General features: G+C 43.2%; 1 protein-coding gene across 3 annotated transcripts in view; it reads right to left on the bottom strand.

Moving 5' to 3' along the window:
* Positions 1–19,752, bottom strand: part of LOC132397043 (E3 ubiquitin-protein ligase RNF167-like) — a 184,316-nt gene that overhangs the window by 62,759 nt on the left and 101,805 nt on the right. For all 3 annotated transcript variants that reach the window (XM_059975288.1, XM_059975289.1, XM_059975290.1), the window contains one exon: positions 19,118–19,211. In XM_059975288.1, coding sequence (XP_059831271.1) covers positions 19,118–19,211 — 94 coding nt within the window. The remainder of the gene's footprint in view (positions 1–19,117; positions 19,212–19,752) is intronic.

Here is a 19,752-nt window from a genome sequence, read left to right as displayed (position 1 = left end):
TTTATCTAAATCTGTTAAAATTTCAGCCATCTCTACTACGCAAGTGCTATTACAAAGAAGGCATGGCAGCACCTCTCCTTTTTAGAAGTGTGTGCAGATTCAGCATCTCATCTAAAACTCTGACAAACTTGCACAGCAGAGAGTATCCTGACTGGTTGCATCACGCCCAGGTATGGAAACGCCAATACCCAAGAACGAAAAAGCCTACAAAAAGTAGATACTGCCCAGTCCATCACAGGAAAAGCCCTCCCCACTGTGAGCACATCTACAAGGAGCATTGTCAAAAGAAAGCAGCATCCATCATCAAGCACCCCACTATCTGGGCTTACTCTCCTCTTGCAGCTCCCATTGGGAAGGTGGTACAGGAGCCTTAGGCCCCCAGCCACTAGGTTTAGGTACAGTTATTATCCTATAATCATCTATGTTTTCATCCAGGGCAGCATGGTAGTGAAGTAGTTAGCTCAATGCTTTATAGTCCAGGCAACCCAGGTTCAATTCCTGCTGCTCCCTGTAAAGAGTTTGTATGTTCTCCCCATGACTGTGTGGGTTTCCTCTGGGTGCTCTGATTTCCTCCCACGCTCATTGTACATTGTCCCATGATTAGGCTAGGATTAAATCCAAGGGATTGCTGGGAGGCACAACTCTAAGAGTCTATTCTGCACTGTGCCCCAATAAATAAATAAATAAATATACTTTATTTACACCACAAACAGCAGAAGTCCCAGTACAGATCTCTGTGGAACGCTTAGTTACAGACCTCCAGACAGAATAGGTCCCATCGACCACTACCCTCTATCTTCCAAGTCCCAGTAGATACCATCTACAACTTCCACCTTCATCAAGCATCCTCACCAACTGCTTGAAAACTCAATCAAGGTAGCAGACAGGACTTGCCCCACACAAGACAATGCTGACTGTCCCTAATTAGTCCATAGTTTTCCAACTGCACATAAATCCTACCCTTAAGAATCCTCTCCAGTAAGTTCCCCACCATTGCTGTGAGAGTCACTAGCTTATAGTTTCATGATTATTCCTTGTTGAATAAAGGAACAACATTAGAGGAACATCTACAAAAGAAGCACCTCAAGAAGATGGTGTCTTTCATTAAGGACCCTCAGCATCTGAGTTATGCCCGCTTCTTGTTACTACCATCACTGAGATTGTACAAGAGCCTGAAGACCCACGTTCAATATCATAGGAACTGAGACTGTGCAGCTTCCTGGCCATTCGCCAATGAAACAATGAATTAGACTATTTATTTTTTTGAGATTTAGCACAGAATAGGCCCTTCTGGCCCTTTGAGCTGCAGCAACCAACAACTCAGATTTAACCACAGACTAATCAAAGGACAATTTACAACAACCAATTAACCTACTAACCTGTACGTCTTTGGACTATGGAAGGAGACGAGAGCACTCGGAGAAAACCCATGGGCTCACTGTAAGGACGTACAAACTCCTTAAACTCAAATGCCCCGAGGTGTAATAGTGTTGTGCTAATCACAATGCTACCACAGTGCCCTCACCACTCCATACCACCAATGTCCAACAGGGTTGTGCAATCACAAGAAAAGTGACTAAGACGATCACTTGCTGTTAGACTGCACACTGCCTTTGTGCACCGATGCCTTTCTGTCACAAGCAGCATCACTGCAGCATCACTTGGTGCTCACCAAGTCCAGCTCCTTCACTTTCTCCGCCAATAAGCAACTCGTGATGGGATAGGCCTGCAGTATTTTCACGTTCTTAATGTCCAGTTGAGATAATAAAATATACATTTACAAAAGAAAATAACACTTTTAATTGACCCTGCAGAAGCCACTCCATCCGAGCTTGCCACCATCTTACCATTAACCCAGTTCTGATGTAGGTCTTCAAACTGAAAGATCACCTGCTATTTATCTTTCTATAGGTCTACCTGACTTATTGACAGCCTCTCACATTTTTCATTTCGATTTCGATTTCCAGCAAATTGATTTTTTAAAATTTTCATTTGGACCCTCAGATCTTAAGGATAAGAAGGCATATAATTATTACCACAAAGGTAATAATCTCTGGATTACTACCAGTGCCACGTGCTAGTCAGAGTAGAAATAGGAGGATATTTCAGATGAATACGTGGCTTGAAAAATGGTGCAAGGGGGAGGGATTCAAATTTCTGGGGCATTGGAACCAGTTCTGGGGGAGGTGGGACCGGTATAAACAGGACGGTCTGCACCTGGGCTGGATTGGAACCAATGTCCTAGGAGGAGCGTATGCTACTGCTGTTCAGGAGGCTTTAAACTAATGTGGCAGGGGGATGGGAACAAGTGCAGAGAGACAGAGGGTTGTAAAGTGAGGGTAGAAGCAAAAAGTAGTAAGGTGAAAAGTAAAAGTGGCAGGCAGGCAAATCCAGGGCAAAAAACAAAGAGAGCCACTTTTCAACATAATTGTATAAGGGCTAAGCGTGCTGTAAAAACAAGCCTGAAGGCTTTGTGTGTCAATGTGAGGAGCATTCGTAATAAGGTGGATGAATTGAATGTGCAGATAGTTATTAATGAATATGATATAGTTGGGATCACAGAGACATGGCTCCAGGCTGACCAAGGATGGGAGCTCAACATCCGGGGATATTCAATATTCAGGAGGGATAGACAGGAAAGAAAAGGAGGTGGGGTAGCATTGCTGGTTAGAGGAGATTAACGCAATAGAAAGGAAGGACGTTAGCCTGGAGGATGGGGAATCGATATGGGTAGAGCTGCACAACACTAAGGGGCAGAAAACACTGGTGGGAGTTGTGTACAGGCCACCTAACAGTAGTAGTGAGGTTGGGGATGGCATTAAACAAAGAAATTAGAAATGCGTGCAATAAAGGAACAGTAGTTATAATGGGTGACTTCAATCTACATATTGATTGGGTGAACCAAATTGGTAAGGGTGCTGAGGAAGAGGATTTCTTGGAATGTATGCGGGATGGTTTTCTGAACCAACATGTTGAGGAACCAACTAGAGAGCAGGCCATTCTAGATTGGGCATTGAGCAATGAGGAGGGGTTAGTTAGCAATCTTGTCTTCCGAGGCCCCTTGGGTAAGAGTGACCATAATATGGTGGAATTCTTCATTAAGATGGAGAGTGACATAGTTAATTCAGAAACAAAGGTCGTGCAATCACAAGAAAAGTGACTAAGACGATCATTTGCTGTTAGACTGCACACTGCCTTCATGCACCGACGCCTTTCTGTCACAAGCAGCATCCCTGTGCTTGGCATCACTTTGAAGGTATGATACATGAATGAGCTAAGATAGACTGGCAAATGATACTTAAAGGGTTGACGGTGGATATGCAATGACAAGCATTTAAAGATCGCATGGATGAACTACAACAATTGTTCATCTCAGTTTGGCAAAAGAATAAACCAGGGAAGGTAGTGCACCCGTGGCTGACAAGGGAAATTAGGGATAGTATCAAGTCCAAAGAAGAAACATATAAATTAGCAAAAAAAAGCGGCTCACCTGAGGACTGGGAGAAATTCAGAGACCAGCAGAGGAGGACAAAGGGCTTAATTAGGAAAGAGAAAAAAGATCATGAGAGAAAGCTGGCAGAGAACATAAAAACTGACTGTAAAAGCTTTTATAGATACATGAAAAGAAAAAAAATTAGTCAAGACAAATGTAGGTCCTTTACAGTCAGAAACAGGTGAATTGATCATAGGGAACAAAGACGTGGCAGACCAATTGAATAACTACTTTGGTTCTGTTTTCACTAAGGAGGACATCAATAATCTTCCGGAAATAGTAAGGGACCAAGGGTCTAGTGAGATGGAGGAACTGAGGGAAATACATGTTAGTAGGGAAGTGGTGTTAGGTAAATTGAAGGGATTAAAGGCAGATAAATCCCCAGGGCCAGGTGGTCTGCATCCCAGAGTGCTTAAGGAAGTAGCCCAAGAAATAGTGGATGCACTAGTGATAATTTTTCAAAACTCCTTAGATTCTGGATTAGTTCCTGAGGATTGGAGGGTGGCTAATGTAACCCCACTTTTTAAAAAAGGAGGGAGAGAGAAACCGGAGAATTATAGACCGGCTAGTCTGACATCAGTGGTGGGGAAAATGCTAGAGTCGGTTATCAAAGATGTGATAACAGAACATTTGGAAAGAGGTGAAATCATCGGACAAAGATGGATTTGTGAAAGGAAAATCATGTCTGACGAATCTTATAGAATTTTTTGAAGATGTAACTAGTAGAGTGAATAGGGGAGAGCCAGTGGATGTGGTAAATTTAGATTTTTCAAAAGGCTTTTGAGAAGGTCCCACACAGGAGATTAGTGTGCAAACTTAAAACACACAGTATTGGGGGTATGGTATTAATGTGGATAGAGAATTGGTTGGCAGACAGGAAGCAAAGAGTGGGAGTAAACGGGACTTTTACAGAATGGCAGGCAGTGACTAGTGGGGTACCGCAAGGCTCAGTGCTGGGACTCCAGTTGTTTACAATATATATTAATGATTCAGACGAGGGAATTAAATGCAGCATCTCCAAGTTTGCAGATGACACGAAGCTGGGCGGCGGTGTTAACTGTGAGGAGGATGCTAAGAGGATGCAGAGTGACTTGGATAGGTTAGGTGAGTGAGCAAATTCATGGCAGATGCAATTTAATGTGGATAAATGTGAGGTTATCCACTTTGGTTGCAAGAACAGGGAAACAGATTATTATCTAAACGGTGGCCGATTAGGAAAAGGGGAGATGCAACGAGACCTGGGTGTCATTGTACACCAGCCATTGAAGGTGGGCATGCAGGTACAGCAGGCGGTGAAAAAGGCAAATGGTATGTTGGCATTCATAGCAAAAGGATTTGAGTACAGGAGCAGGGAGGTTCTACTGCAGTTGTACAAGGCCTTGGTGAGACCGCACCTAGAACATTGTGTGCAGTTTTGGTCCCCTAATCTGAGGAAAGACATTCTTGCCATACAGTGAGTACAGAGAAGGTTCACCAGATTGATTCCTGGGATGGCAGGACTTTCATATGAAGAAAGACTGGATCGACTAGGCTTATACTCACTGGAATTTAGAAGATTGAGGGGGGATCTTATTGAAACGTATAAAATTCTAAAGGGATTGGACAGGCTAGATGCAGGAAGATTGTTTCCAATGTTGGGGAAGTCCAGAACGAGGGGTCACAGTTTAAGGATAAAGGGAAAGCCTTTTAGGAGCGAGATGAGGAAAAACTTCTTCACACAGAGAGTGGTGAATCTGTGGAATTCTCTGCCACAGGAAACAGTTGAGACCGGTTCATTGGCTATATTTAAGAGGAAGTTAAATATGGCCCTTGTGGCTAAAGGGATCGGGGGTATGGAGAGAAAGCAGGTACAGGGTTCTAAGTTGGATGATCACCCATGATCATACTGAATGGTGGTGCAGGCTTGAAGGGCCAAATGGCCTACTCCTGGACCTATTTTCTATGTTTCTATGTTTCTAATGTTAGTGCAGAAAAATGGCAGAGGTTGCAAACAGGGAGGGAGGTTGTCCAAGGCTATAATACGATATAGATCAGGTGAAAAGTAGAGCGGAGCATCAGCAGATGAAATTTATTCCTGTCAAATGTAAACTGATTCATTTTGGAGGGTCAGGCTCTGTGCCATAAACAGGAGGGCACCAGTAATACTGCTGAACAGAGACCCATCAGGGTCCAAGTCCATATTTCCTTGAACACGATAACCCAAATCAATGGGTCCAGGTTCAAAGTTCAAAGTACATTTATTTCAAAGTATGCATACATTATACAATCTTGAGATTCATCTCCTTACAGGCAACAACAAAACAAGAAACCCAAAAGAGTGACACACACAAGATGTTGGAGGAACTCAGCAGGCCAGGCAGCATCTGCGGAAAAAAAGTACAGTCAACATTTTGGACGGAGATCCTTCAGCAGGACCGGAGGAAAAAATGCTGAGAAGTAGATTTAAAAGATGGGGGGGCAGGGGGAGGAGAGAGGTAACACAGGTGATGGATGAAACCTGGAGCGGGAGGGATGAAGTAAAGAAAGAGAAGGCCATGGAAGAAAGAAAAGTGGGGAGGAGCGCCAGAGGGAGGCAATGGGTGGGCAAGGAGATAAGGTGAGAGAGGAAAAGGTGAAGGGAAATGTTGGGGGGGGGGGGTGGGTTCAGGGCAAATTACCAGAAGTTTAAGAAATCGATGTTCATGTCATTAGTTTGGAGTCTACCCAGATGGAATACAAGGTGTTATTCCTCCAACCTAAGTGTGGCCTCATCATGACAGTGCAGAAAGCCATGGATGGACATATTGGAATGGGAATGTGAAGTGGAATTAAAATGAGTGGTCACTGGGAGATTCCGCTTGTTCTGGCGGACGGAGCGTAGATGCTGGGTGAAGTGGTCTCCCAATCTATGTCGGGTCTCACCAATGTACAGGAGGCCACACTGGGAGCTCAGCAGGCCAGGCAGCATCTATGGAAAAAAGTTCAGTTGACATTCCAGCCCGAATCCTTCGGCAGGACGTGTGTTCCTTGGATTTCTAGCATCTGCAGATTTTCTCGTTTGTGAAGAAACCCATTTTTTAAGAAAAGATAAATACCCAATGTGTAGAGTGAAAAAGAAACAGATCAAACAATTAAAGCAAGCAAATAGCATTTAGAACGAAGCGAGTCCTCAGACATGAAGCCTGGAGCAGATGGAGCAGGCCCACAGTCTCAGTTCATCACACAGCAGAGTAAAACATCACGGAGCCCTCAGACATGAAGCCCAGAGCAGCCAGAGCAGGCCCACAGTCTCAGTCCATCACACAGCAGAGTAAAACATCACGGAGCCCTCAGACACAAAACCCAGAGCAGATGGAGCAGGCCCACAGTCTCAGTTCATCACACAGCAGAGTAAAACATCACGGAGCCCTCAGACACAAAACCCAGAGCAGATGGAGCAGGCCCACAGTCTCAGTTCATCACACAGCAGAGTAAAACATCACAGAGCCCTCAGACATGAAGCCGAGAGCAGATGGAGCAGGACCACAGTCTCAGTTCATCACACAGCAGAGTAAAACATCACGGAGCCTTCAGACCCGAAGCCCAGAGCAGATGGAGCAGGTCCACAGTCTCAGTTCATCACACAGCAGAGTAAAACATCACGGAGCCTTCAGACCCGAAGCCCAGAGCAGATGGAGCAGGTCCACAGTCTCAGTTCATCACACAGCAGAATAAAACATCACGGAGCCTTCAGACACGAAGTCAGAGCAGTTCATCACATTGCGGAGCCCTCAGACATAAAGCCCAGAGCAGGCCCACAGCTTTAGCCACAGTGTAGCATAGAGCAGAATAAATGTTGCGGAGCAGACCAATTTTCAACTTTTCAATCCATCTGGCCTGATGTTTAAATCGTTCAAACATCAGATTGTTCCTCACACTAGGACCTGAGCCCTGTTGCATCAATATGTTCTGGGCCTGGACTCTGTCGCCACACTTTGGCCCATTCCTAACCTTTCCAAATCGGCTTGGTGCTTAGATCAATCAAACCACGCCTTCAGTTACGGTGAATAAGCTCCAAATTTACCTCCTCGCCACTCCACGTGCCCTGACTCCATGGCCTCACCTGGAAGAACTGTTTGGGGCCCTGAATAGAATTGAGGGAAGTGGTGTATCAATGATGTAATGTGGATTCATCACAATCAAAGTGGAGTTAAAAGGGATAATCTGTGAAGAATGGTTGTACTCTATTGTGTTTGCATTTACTGTTGTGGAAGTGCTTCTATCAATATTATATTAATGCTAAAAATAACTCAATGAATAGAAATATTTGCGGGAAAACCCAGAAAGAGAGAACCAACTCAAAACAATACACACAAAATGCTGGAGGAACTCAGCTGGCCAGACAGCATCGATGCAGAAGAGTCAACAGTCGACGTTTCATGTGGAGACCCCATGCCAGGGCTGGGAAGAAAGAGAAGTCAGGTAAGAAGGTGGGGTGGGGGGGGGGGGGGAGAGGAAGATGAGACACAGAGAGGGGAGGGGTGAAATTAGGAGCTGAGAAGTTGATTGGTGAAAGAGCTACAGGGCTTGAGGAGGGGAAATCTGATATGACAGGATAGGAGACCACGGAAGAAAGAGAAGCAGGAGGAGTACCAGAGGGAGATGATGGGCAAGTAAGGAGATAAAGTGATCAAGTAAGGAGATCAAACCTGGCTGGGTCATCTGGGTTAGAGTGTCTGATGTTGAAAGGCTCAAAACACTCAATGACCCCGGTTTACGTCACTGATGATGTGTCCCAGTGCATCCTGGGATGCATCTCAGCATCGTAGTTTTCATAAATTCTATTGGATTTTTAAAACATTTTACTTAAATGCCTGCAAAATATGTACCTCAAGTGTATATCCAATTACAAACATTGAAAAGCCTGATAAAACAACTAATAAACACAAGAGATTCTGCAGATGCTGCAGATCCAGAGTAAAACACACAAAGACTGGAGGAACTCAGCGGCTCAGACAGCATCATTAGAGGGGAATAAACAGTTAATGTTTCAGGCTGTTAATTGGATTCATAGTTATACAGCACGGGGACAGTCCCTTCAGCCTAATTCATCCATCTCAATCAAGATACCTATTGAAGTTAATCCTATTTCTCTGTGTTTGGCCCATATCCTTCTAAACCAGGGGTTCCCAACCTGGGGTCCATGGACTCCTCAGTGATGTTCAAAGTTCAAAGTACACTTATTGTCAAAGTATGCATCAATTATATAACCTTGAGATTTGTCTCCTTAGTCATAAAACAAGAAACCTGAAAAAAATTTTTTTAAAAAACCAACAAACATCCCATGCGCAGAGAGAAAAAAATACAAATCACGCAAACAATAAAAGCAAGTAACAGCAATCAGAATGAAGCCCAGAGCAGATGGAGCAGGCCCACAGCCTCAGTTCATCACACAACGAGTTAAAACATCACGGAGCCCTCAGACACGAAGCCGAGAGCAGATGGAGCAGGCCCACAGTCTCAGTTCATCACACAGCAGAGTAAAACATCACGGAGCCCTCAGACATGAAGCCCGGAGCAGATGGAGCAGGACCACAGTCTCAGTTCATCACACAACATAGAAAAACATCATGGAGCCCTCAGACACGAAGCCCAGTGCGGGGCCACAGCTTCAGCCTTCGTGTAGCAAAGAGCGGAGCAAACATCACAGAGCAGCAAATAGGGATGATAAGGATGCATGGCATAAAAAAAGGTTGGGAAATTCTGCTCTAAACCTTTTCCATGCATGTACTTGTCCAAATGTCATTTATACATTGTAACTGTACCCACCTCTACTGCTTCCTCTAGCAGCTTGTTCCACATACCCACCATCCTCTTCCTCAAATCCTCTTTAAACCTTTCCCCTCTCACCTGAAATCTATACCCTCTAGTTTTAGATTCTCCTATCCTGAGGATTAGACTGGTTATCTATCCTATCTCTGCCCCTTCATGAGTTTAGAAACCTCTTTAAGGCCACGCGCAGCCTCCTTCATTCCAGGGGAAAATGTCCCAGTTTATCCAGTCCCTTCTTATAACTCTTCAGATCACTTTAGAGTTACATGCAAGTCTTTTCTGCGCCCGTTCTAAGTTACTGAGCTAGCTGAACTACACACGATATTCTAAGCACTGTCTCGCTAACATTTAGTACAACTGTTACACGGTACCCCAAATGCTCTAACCAATGCTAAACCGATGAAAGCAAGCATGGTATTTGCCTTCTTCATCACCCTGTCTATTCATGCTGTCACTTTCAAGGAACTATGCTCTTGTACTCATCTCTTTAGATGTTCAACAACACCCAGTGCTGAAGAGCAGAGAGGTCTTTGGGTCCAAGCTCATAGCTCACTGAAAGTGGTTACACAGTTTGATAAAGAAGACACACAGCATGCTTGCCCTTATTAGGCAAGTCACTGAGTTCAAAATTCAGGAAGTTATGTTGCTGCTTTATAAAACTCTGGTTAGGCTGCTTCTGGAGTATTGCATACAGTTCTGGTTGCCCTGTATAGGGAGGATGTCAAGGCTTTGGAGAGGGTGCTGAACAGGTTTACCAGGATGCTGCCTGGATTGGAGGGCATGTGCTATAACAAAAGGTTTGACAAGATTAGACAAAGTTTTCTCCAGAGCAGCGGAGATGAGGGGAGATCTGATAGAGGTTTATAGGATTATGAGAGGCACAGATACAGCAGGCAGCATCTTTCTACCAGGGTTGAAATGTCATACCAGAGGGCATTCATTGAAGATAAGAGGGCGTAATTTCAAAGGAGATGTTTTTGTACACAGAGTGTGGTGATTTCCCCAGAGATGCTGTTGATTTTTTCTGCTTCAGAAATGGGCAAATGGACAGGCAACTACTTTACCCAAGAACTGGGACTTAATTTGTACATGCATTAGTTTCCCTCACTTGTTTAAATTAGGACCAGTGCAATTACTGCATGAGATTAGGTTTTGGACTCCGGCCATGTAGCTGGAACTAGTGCCAAAAATGTATGGGAGATTTATAATGTTCAGCACACCGGCAAAGAGAAAACTAATGCTTTTTGGTAAATCAATAATAGTTTAAAAATAATAAACAATATCACATTCCGTAGGATGCTTTAAACCATGATATGATTAATAACCTAAATGTTTATTCCATATTCAGTCCTTTGCCACAAGATGTTAATCAGTGGGTAACAGAAGTGCTATGTGTGGGGACACGCTTGGAAGAGCCCTGGGTGAAAACAGGCTCAGCTACAATTTTCCCATTGCTGAACAACATGCTGGCATTCATCTCGTGAGTTTCATACACAAATTTCCACTGGGCTTAGATACCAAAACTAGCATGTTCAGGATGACTAGAAAAAAGGACATCAAGAAAAACATGCCAGTGTTTTCTCTACAGGTCTATGAGGAATATGAGGCAGACAAAGTTACTTCAAACTCAGCAGGTGTGAAGGTGGATGAAGGCTGCAAGAAATCCATCAGCTCCAATTGTCGTGGTTTCCATGCCTTTGGAATCAGTTGGTTGATTTGTGAAGTATCGTGTGCTTCTTGGAGTGCAACATCAAGTACATGTTAAACAAATACACGCACAGGTGTCTTCACTCTGTGGAAACGGAACGAAGACCATCATTCTCAACCTCGAGGGATAGCCATGACGACGACGATGAGGAATATTACCATATAGAGTAAAACTGTGGACTGATTGGGTTGCCTTACTCAGGATGGGAGCTCCACCTACTGACAGCTCTAATAGCATTCTCTCACAAGATCTACTGTTAAATCAGTGGGTAAATTTAAACCCTTCTACACAAAATGCTGGAGGAGACCAGCAGCTCAGGCAGCATCTATGGAGGGAAAAGGACAGTCAAAGTTTCTGGTTATGACCTACAACCAGAAGTCAGACAGATGAATTTATTTTCTAAATTTCACTCTGTGCAGGAGAAAAGTCAAACTGAAATACCCAGTGCAGACTAAGTATTCAACTCTGCCACCCCAGGTGGAAAACATTCTAACTGGTTCCATCACAGTTGGTATGGAAAATCCAAAGTGCAGGAAGCAGCAGCTGACAGAGTGGTGGACCCAGCCAGTTCCACCATGGGTACAGTTCTCCTCACCCAGCAAGAATGTGCACAAGATGTGATGTCTCAGGAAAGGGACATCCATCAACAAGGACCCAACCCTCTTATCATCCGGGCTGTGCTGTCTTTTCGCTGCTGCCATCAGGCAGGAGGTATAGGAGACTGAAGATCCAACCTCAAGGTTCAACAACATCTTCTTCCACACTACCAGCAAGTCTTGAACTAACCCAAAAAAAAATCCTAATTCGACCTAGGACCTCAGTTCTTTGTATTTAAATTAAAACTGCAATGTTTATTTTCTCTTGTAAGTTGCATAACTTATATTCATTTAAGTTTGTTAACTTATGTTTGCCATGCTTGTATTTTCTTTACTTACATATTTAGAAATACAGCACAGAACAGACCCCTCCACCACAACGAGCTGTGTCATCTTGCAACCTACTGTTTAACCCTACCCTAACCACAGGACAATTTACAATGACCAGTTAACCTAACCAGTACATCTTTGGACTGTGGAAGGAAATCCATGCACTCAAAAGGCTGTGTGCCTCAGCCCCTGACCTAATTGCTTTATAATTATAACTGTGATGACAATTGTAGCTCCAACGCCTTATTTAAGTTTGCTGATGACACCACTGTCATTGGCTGAATCAAAGGTTGTGACCGATCAGCATTAAGAAAGGAGACTGAAAATCTGGCTGAATGGTGCCACAATAACATTCTCTCACTGAATGTCAGCAAGACCAAAGAGCTGATTATTAACTTCAGGAGGAGGAAACCAGAGGTCCATGAGCCAGTCCTCTTCATGAGATGAGAGGTGGAGAGAGTCAGCAACTTTAAATTCCTTAGTGTTATTATTTCAGATTATTTATCCTGGGTCCAGCCATTATTAAGCATGGTGTGGTAGTGCCTCTACTTTGAAGTTTGTGGAGATTTGGCATGTCACTTAGAACCTTGACAAATATCTATAGTTGTGTGATGCAGAATATATTGACCAGTTGCATCATGGCCAAGTATGGAAACAATGCTTTCGAATGGAAAAACCTACAAAAAGTAGTGGATACAGCCCAGTCCATCAAAGATAAAGCTCTGCACACTACTGCGCATCTACAAGCAGTGCTGTCACAGGAAAGATCTATCATCAAGCACACCTCTCCTCCCCCCCACCACCACCCAGGTCACGCTCTCTTCTCACTGCCACCATCAGGAAGAAGGTACAGGAGCCTCAGGACTCACACCACCAGGCTTTTGAACTAGAGGGGATAACTCCACTCAAGTTCACTCATCCCATTAATAACTGTTCCCACAACCTATGGATTTACTTTCCAGGACTCCTCATCTCATGTTCCAATATCTATTGCTTATTTATTATTATTTCTTCTTGTATTTTTAGTTTATTGTCTTTTGCACACTGGTTATCTGTCCATCCTGTTGGGTGTGGTCTTTCGTTGATCCTATTGTGTTTCTTGTCTGCACTGTGAATGCCCAAAGAAGATGAATCTTGTGGCAGCACAGTAGCTAAATGGTTCGCACAACGCTTTACAGTACTAGCAACCCACATTTAATACCTGCCTCTGCCTGTAAGGAGTTTGCACATTCTCCTGTAACCATGTGGGTTTCCTCAGGGTGCTCCAGTTTCCTCCCACAGTCCAAAGAGATACCTGTTGGTAGGTTAATTGGTCACTGTAGATTGTCCCATGATTAGGCTAAGATTAAATAGAAGGACTGCCAGTCAACATGGCTCGAAGAGCTGGAAGGGCCTGTTCTGCGCTGTATCTCAGTAAACAGATCTCAGAGCTGTACGTGGCGACATATATGTACCTTGAGTGATATAAATAAACTTACTCTGAATAGGGAGAATGCACAAACTCCTTACAGAAGGCTGGCCCTGAGTTGTAATAGCACAGCTCTAACACTACACTACCATGGTGCCCCATAATACATTATGCTGCAAAGATCATTCTGAGGCTCCCACCTGCATTAAGAAGACCGCAATCATGCCAGTACCCAAGAAAAACAAGTAATATGCCTTAATAACTACTGCCCAATGGTTCTGACATCCACCATCACGGAGTGCCTCATGGCATGCATCATCTCCAGCTTTCCAGACAACCTCAGCTCACTGCAATTCACCCACCTCTACAGCAGACACCATTTCCATGGCCCTATATTCCTCTCTGGAAGATCTGGACAGTAAAGGCACCTATAATCAGGCTAGTTTTTAATTGACTCCAGGTCTGCCTTTAATACAATAATTCCAAGCAAACTCGTCTCCAAACACTAGGAGCTGTGAGTTAACATTTCCCTTTGCAACTAGATTCTTGACTTTCTGGCCTACCAACTTCAAACAGTAAAGACAGGCCGCGGCAACTTCACACAATTATTCTCAACACTGGTGCTGCACAAGGCTTTGTCCTCAGCCCCCTACTCTACTCCCTGTACACCTGTGAATTTGTGGCCAGACTCTTCTGTAATTCCATCTACAAGTTTGCAGATGATACCACTGCAACGGGCCATCTCAAATAATAAGTCAGAGTACAGAAAGGAGATAGAGAGCTTAGTGAAATAATGTTATGACAACAACCTTTCCTTCAATGTCACCAAAGAATGGCTGGACACTGACTTCAAGAAGGGGGTGATGCACATACTGCTGATTACATCAATGGTACTGAAGTTCCTCAGAGTGGCTATCTCCAACAGTATGTCCTGGTCCAATCATATTGATGCCATGCCCAAAAACGCTCACCAATGTCTCTACTTCCTCAGGAGGCTAAAGAAATTAGGTACTCTTACATCAACTCTTACCAATGTTTCTTAATTAATTTTTAATGAGTTTCTACAATGCAACAAAACAAAAAAAAGCCAAAAAAGAACTTTATATAGTGTAAAACAAACATATCAAATGTACAGTTCATAACAATCAAGAAAAAGCACCCATAGTAGAATCATATAAAGTTAGTTACCACCCCACCCTCCCACTACCCAACTCCAAGCCAACCTTACGGTATATAAAAAAGTTAATCAGAACTTTTATCACCACAGAGCTATATTTATAAAAGGAAGGTATGTTGCCTACTACCTAAACTATAATATGCTTACACATAAAAAAACCCATAAATCTGAACCGTAAGAAGCTGGAAGAAAGGGATTTAAATGCAAAAGAAAAAAAAGGAGGGATGCACCCTTAATCTAAATGGGAATTAAGAAAATATTTAAGAAAAGTTCCCCACACCTTTTGGAACTTTATGTTCGAATTAAGAAGTGAATAATGAATCTTTTCAAGGTCTAAACAGGACATAATGTCTCTGCGCCATTGAGCATGAGTGGGTGGGGCATTACCAATTTTTAGCGATTCACCACAGAAAGCATCCTGGATGCATCCCGGTTTGGTATGACGACTGCTCAGCCTGTGACAAGAAACTGAAGAGAGTTAAGGGGTCGGCTCAGCATATCACAGAAACCAACCTCCCCTCTATAGACTCTGTCTACACTTCTCACTACTTCTAAAATGGAGTCAGTACAATTAAAGACCCTTCCAATGCCAACCTTCTCTCTTCCACCCCCACCACAACATACAACAGCCGGGAAGTATGTACCTCCAGGTTCAAGGACAGCTGCTATCCCGCTATTATAAGACTAATTAATGGTTCTTTATTCGGTTCAATTCACTTTGTGCAGCAGTAAGGGCAACATCACAGAGCTTAAGATACACAACACCATACTACATATAGTTAAACACAATACAAGATACTCACAATAGATAATAAATACTAAGACAATGCATGTAATTTAAACTACAAATACACATAATAGAACTGACTGTTTTCACTGTCAAATGTGCTATGCATACTATATATTCAAAGTTGGGTATTGAGGAGGTGAATGGAGAAAGGCACTAAACTGGATAAGGCTCTCCTGGCGCTGATGAATAGGGGCCTGTAGCAGTATCCAGATGGCATGAAAGTGTAGTGTGTGTGAAGTGTATGTGTAATGTCCTCTACTATTTGTTGAGCCTTCTTTATTGTCCGTCTCTTATGGATGCAGCTGAGTGATTCTTGCTCCTGGCCAATGATTTCACTACTTATTCTTTATTGGTCTTAAAGGTAATTTTACTAACTACAGTTGCGCTGAGGTACTTGTATCCTCCAACACGCTCTATCCAGGGTTGGGATAGTGTGCTGTTGTTTTCTAAAGTCCACTACTATTTCTTTAGTTTTAATGGGGTTCAAGTCCAGATAGTTGTTTGTGCACCATCCAGCAAATGTATTGATTTCCTCATTGATGCTGTCATCTGAGTTGGTAGTGTCAATGATGTGTGCGTCATCTGAGTACTTGATGTACTGCATGCCTGGGTGTGAGCTTCTGCAGCTGTCTGTGCACAATGTGAAGAAGACCAGTGAGATCACTGAGCCCTTTAGTGCTCAAGTTGATATTTGCTCATATAACCACTATATCTCACCTTTTTATGTCTGTCTATGAGGTAAGGATTTACATTCATTTGCTGGAGCTTGTAGCCCATGAGATGGGGTTGCATGATATTAAATGTACTGGAGAAGTCCACAAAAAACATCCTAACAAATGATCTGGGCCTCTCCTGGTGTGTACAGGTATGCTGTAGTAATGTTAGTACTGCATCATCCACATTTCTTTTCAGCCTATAAGCAAATTAGAGTGGGTCAGTGAGCACACTTACCATCACCTGTAGCTGTGGTAGGAGGACTTATTACCAGCGATGTTAGAGCTACAGGACGGTAGGCACAATTGCAGGTGGGATTGGTTTTCTTCGGAATTGGTCGTTTTCCAAATGGTTGGTATGGAATGTTCAGATAGAGTGGTTGAAGAGTCAACAGAAAACCTCTGACAGTTGCCTACAGCAGAGTTTCAGTAGCCATCCACTGATGTTGTCTGAACCTGGCACTTTACTGGGGTTTGTTCTCCTGAGTACTCTTTCCACCTCTCTCGGATGAAACTCTAAATTGGTGCTGCTTATGATAGAAGAATGGAGCACTCTTCCATCTCCAGTGTGAAGCTGTACTGATCAGACCTGCAGTAAAGTCTGTTCAGTCTTTCTGCAAACTCTACATATTCCTCCCAATTTAGGTAGGATGGAGGCCAGTGATTACCAGAGACCAGCCATTGTTTTGACACCTTTCTGGGTATCTCTAGCTTTGTCCTCTTGGAAAAGCTTTTCCACTTTCTCTTTATAGACCCTTTCTTTGTACAGCCTTACCTGAATGAGTTAAACCTCAGTCCTGTTGCCAGAGGTAAAGGCTCTTTTCTTCAGATTAAGTGTGTTTTTCAGATTCTTTTGTGATTCAAGGTTTTTTTTAATTAGAAATACTTTGACAGTTTTTTTGGGTATGATTATGTCTTCACAGAAAAGGATATAGTCAATGACGATGTCAGAAGCCTCCTCTAGGCTGCTTCTGCTCAGTGCATTGATAGCAGTCCAGCAGGGTTTCCACAGATTCTTTATTCTATAGTTTTGTAGCCGTACCCTCCCTTTGAAATATTGTTCGGTAGGCGGGCACTGGATGAATGATGTTGTGGTCAGCTGTGCTTAGTGGGGGTTTACTGTACACTAGAAAACTGTTACTTAAATTCATGTCTTGTCACCTCTTGTGGCACGATATATATTGTTGATGTGTGGGTAGAACTTTATTTAATTCAGCAGCTGTTAAAATCTCCCAGAGTTAGGGCTGGGGGGTGGGGGAGGTGTAGGAAGTATTATTCTCTATGTGTTGCATGCATGTAGCAACTTCCTCTGCCACGCGAACGGTGTTTGCAGGAGGTGGAATATAAACCATAACACAATTCAGCTGGCCAAATTCTCTATTCTTGGTCTAAAAGTAGTGGCCAGCAGTGCAACATCTGGTGAGCAGTGTGTTTCTCTGACCTTTACAGTTTTGCGCCAAGCTTCCTGTATATGTACACATAAACCACCTCTGTGATTTTTACCGCTTTTGTCATAATCACAGTCTAATCAAAGTGGTACTCTAAAACCATCCAGAAAAAGTTCTGAGTTCGCAGCCATACCATCAAGCCAGGTCTCTGAGATACACGAGATTAGCTTCATTAAATGCCCACTGATATTTAATGTTCCCTAGTACAATAAGATGGATTCTTAGCCTCACGATCTACTTTGTTAAGATATTTCACCTTATTGTTCACATACAGTGTGCTTTCTCTGTAGTTGTTACACTTCGTTCTGCATTCTGTTTTCGTTTTACCTTGCAATACCTCAAATGTCTGTATTAAAGTATACAAGACAAACTTTTCACTGTACCTTGCTACATGTGACAGTAATAAGCCAATTCCAATTTTTCATGCCATTTATGACTTGGGTATGTGTGCCCTTGACAACAAACTTGAACTTGAGTTGCAAAATGGTATCACGATATTCGTCAATGGTAACATGATTTTGGAAAGGCATAAAGCACAAAGCTGAGGCGTGAGAAGAAACAATGAATCAGAGGACAAGGACTTAGCTCTGCCTCCAGCCTGCAGTCTATCAGTGGAAATTCCAAACTGAGTGCAGGAACTGGCCTCACAGCCCACCAACCCAGCCTGTACATGTTGACCATCAAGTATATCTTTTTTTGTAGCATTTGACCTGTTGCCTTCATGTTTTACCCAAATATTTAAATGTTGTGAAAGCCTTTGCCTTCATCGCTCACTTCCAGGATTCAGCCACCCAATTCCTTCTCAAGTTGCCTCTGAATCTTTCCCTCACTGTCAGCAAAACAAAAGAGTTGGGTCTTTTGACTTCAGGGAGGATAGGGATGACACGCTCCTGTCTACATCAACATTGTTGAACATAGCTCATTTATTCTAACACAAGGGCATGGGGACTGCAAGTGGACCTGCTAGAGAGTAGCATACACAATCTGTAACCTCTTCCAGGAGGCTTACACTGCCCAGTCTTATGCAACACCTTTAAAATGATTTGATCAGCCTTTTAAATGTTCAGTGGCATTTAAAACCAAAGTCTGGGGATCAACTGAGTAGTCCATTCTTATACTGATTCTGTATGGTTTATTAAGATTAACTGGATGATCACAAGAAGGTGCTCAAGTGGAATCAAGCAAACAGATTTACAAACAAGACCTTCAACTTTCATCCATTTTAAGATTTTTCTTCTCTGAAAATGATGCGGGCTTGGATACCGACTAAGCAAAGTAGCCATGATCTAACACACGTACACACAGTACTGAGGTTAACAGAATTGTGCTGGGATATGCAACTCTTGCACTGCAATGTACGAATTGACCAGCTCCATGGAGACAGGCCCAAAGCCAGAGTCAGCAAAGAGAAAAGGAATCTTCAGGGCGGAAAGGGGCCATAGATCAATCGGCCACACCCTCCACCATTCTGGCTCCAAGGTCGTCTTGCCCTTCCTTACAAAGGTCATGGTCATTATGTCTGGGATTAATAAAGATGTGTTTCCTCATTCATAAATGAAACAAGCACAAGTTCCTCTCCTCTGATCAGTTACTAGGCTGTTTCCTCTATTGTATTTCTCCATTCCTGAGGAATGCCATTTCAGACAGTGTCCCAGTGTCCCTACCTTTGCTGAATTTATGGACTGGAATCTTCCTGAGCTGGTCCTTAGAGAGACGGTTCCTCCGGATCCTACGTTGATACTGCACGCATCTCACTATCTGCAATGCAAAGAACAGAGGAAGGTGTCAGGGCAGGGGAAGATCTCATACTACAGAGTCTCATTGTTCAACAAAATACTTCCCCTGAAAATCCACTAACAAAGTTCCCTTAAAACATTGATTTCTCTAACCCAGTAATTTTTACCTCCCTTCCTTTCTTACTTTTTCTATTCCCATTCTAATTCCCCTCTTTACTCCTTCTCTTCTCCTCAAGCAAGCCCTTCAGCCCAATTGGTCATGCCAGCCAAGGTACCCTTTTAAGGTAGTCCTATTCGCCCATTTTTTGACTCATATCCTTCTAAACCTTTCCTTACTGGTGTCTAATATTGTTATTGTACTTGCCTCAACCACTTCCTCTGGCAGATTGTTCCATACAAGTCTGCCCTCCGGATGACCAATTAAATCTTTCTCCTCTCAGCTGAAACATGTTCCCTCTAGTAATCGTTTCCCCATCTCCGAGAAAACAACTGTATAGATTCAGGGTTTCGGCCCAAAACGTCCACAGTGCTTCTCCTTACAGATGCTGCCTGGCCTGCTGTGT

The sequence above is a fragment of the Hypanus sabinus genome, chromosome 7, assembly GCF_030144855.1.
Source record: "Hypanus sabinus isolate sHypSab1 chromosome 7, sHypSab1.hap1, whole genome shotgun sequence".
Taxonomy (NCBI): Eukaryota; Metazoa; Chordata; class Chondrichthyes; order Myliobatiformes; family Dasyatidae; genus Hypanus; species Hypanus sabinus.
This window is presented reverse-complemented; position numbering and strand designations above follow the sequence as displayed.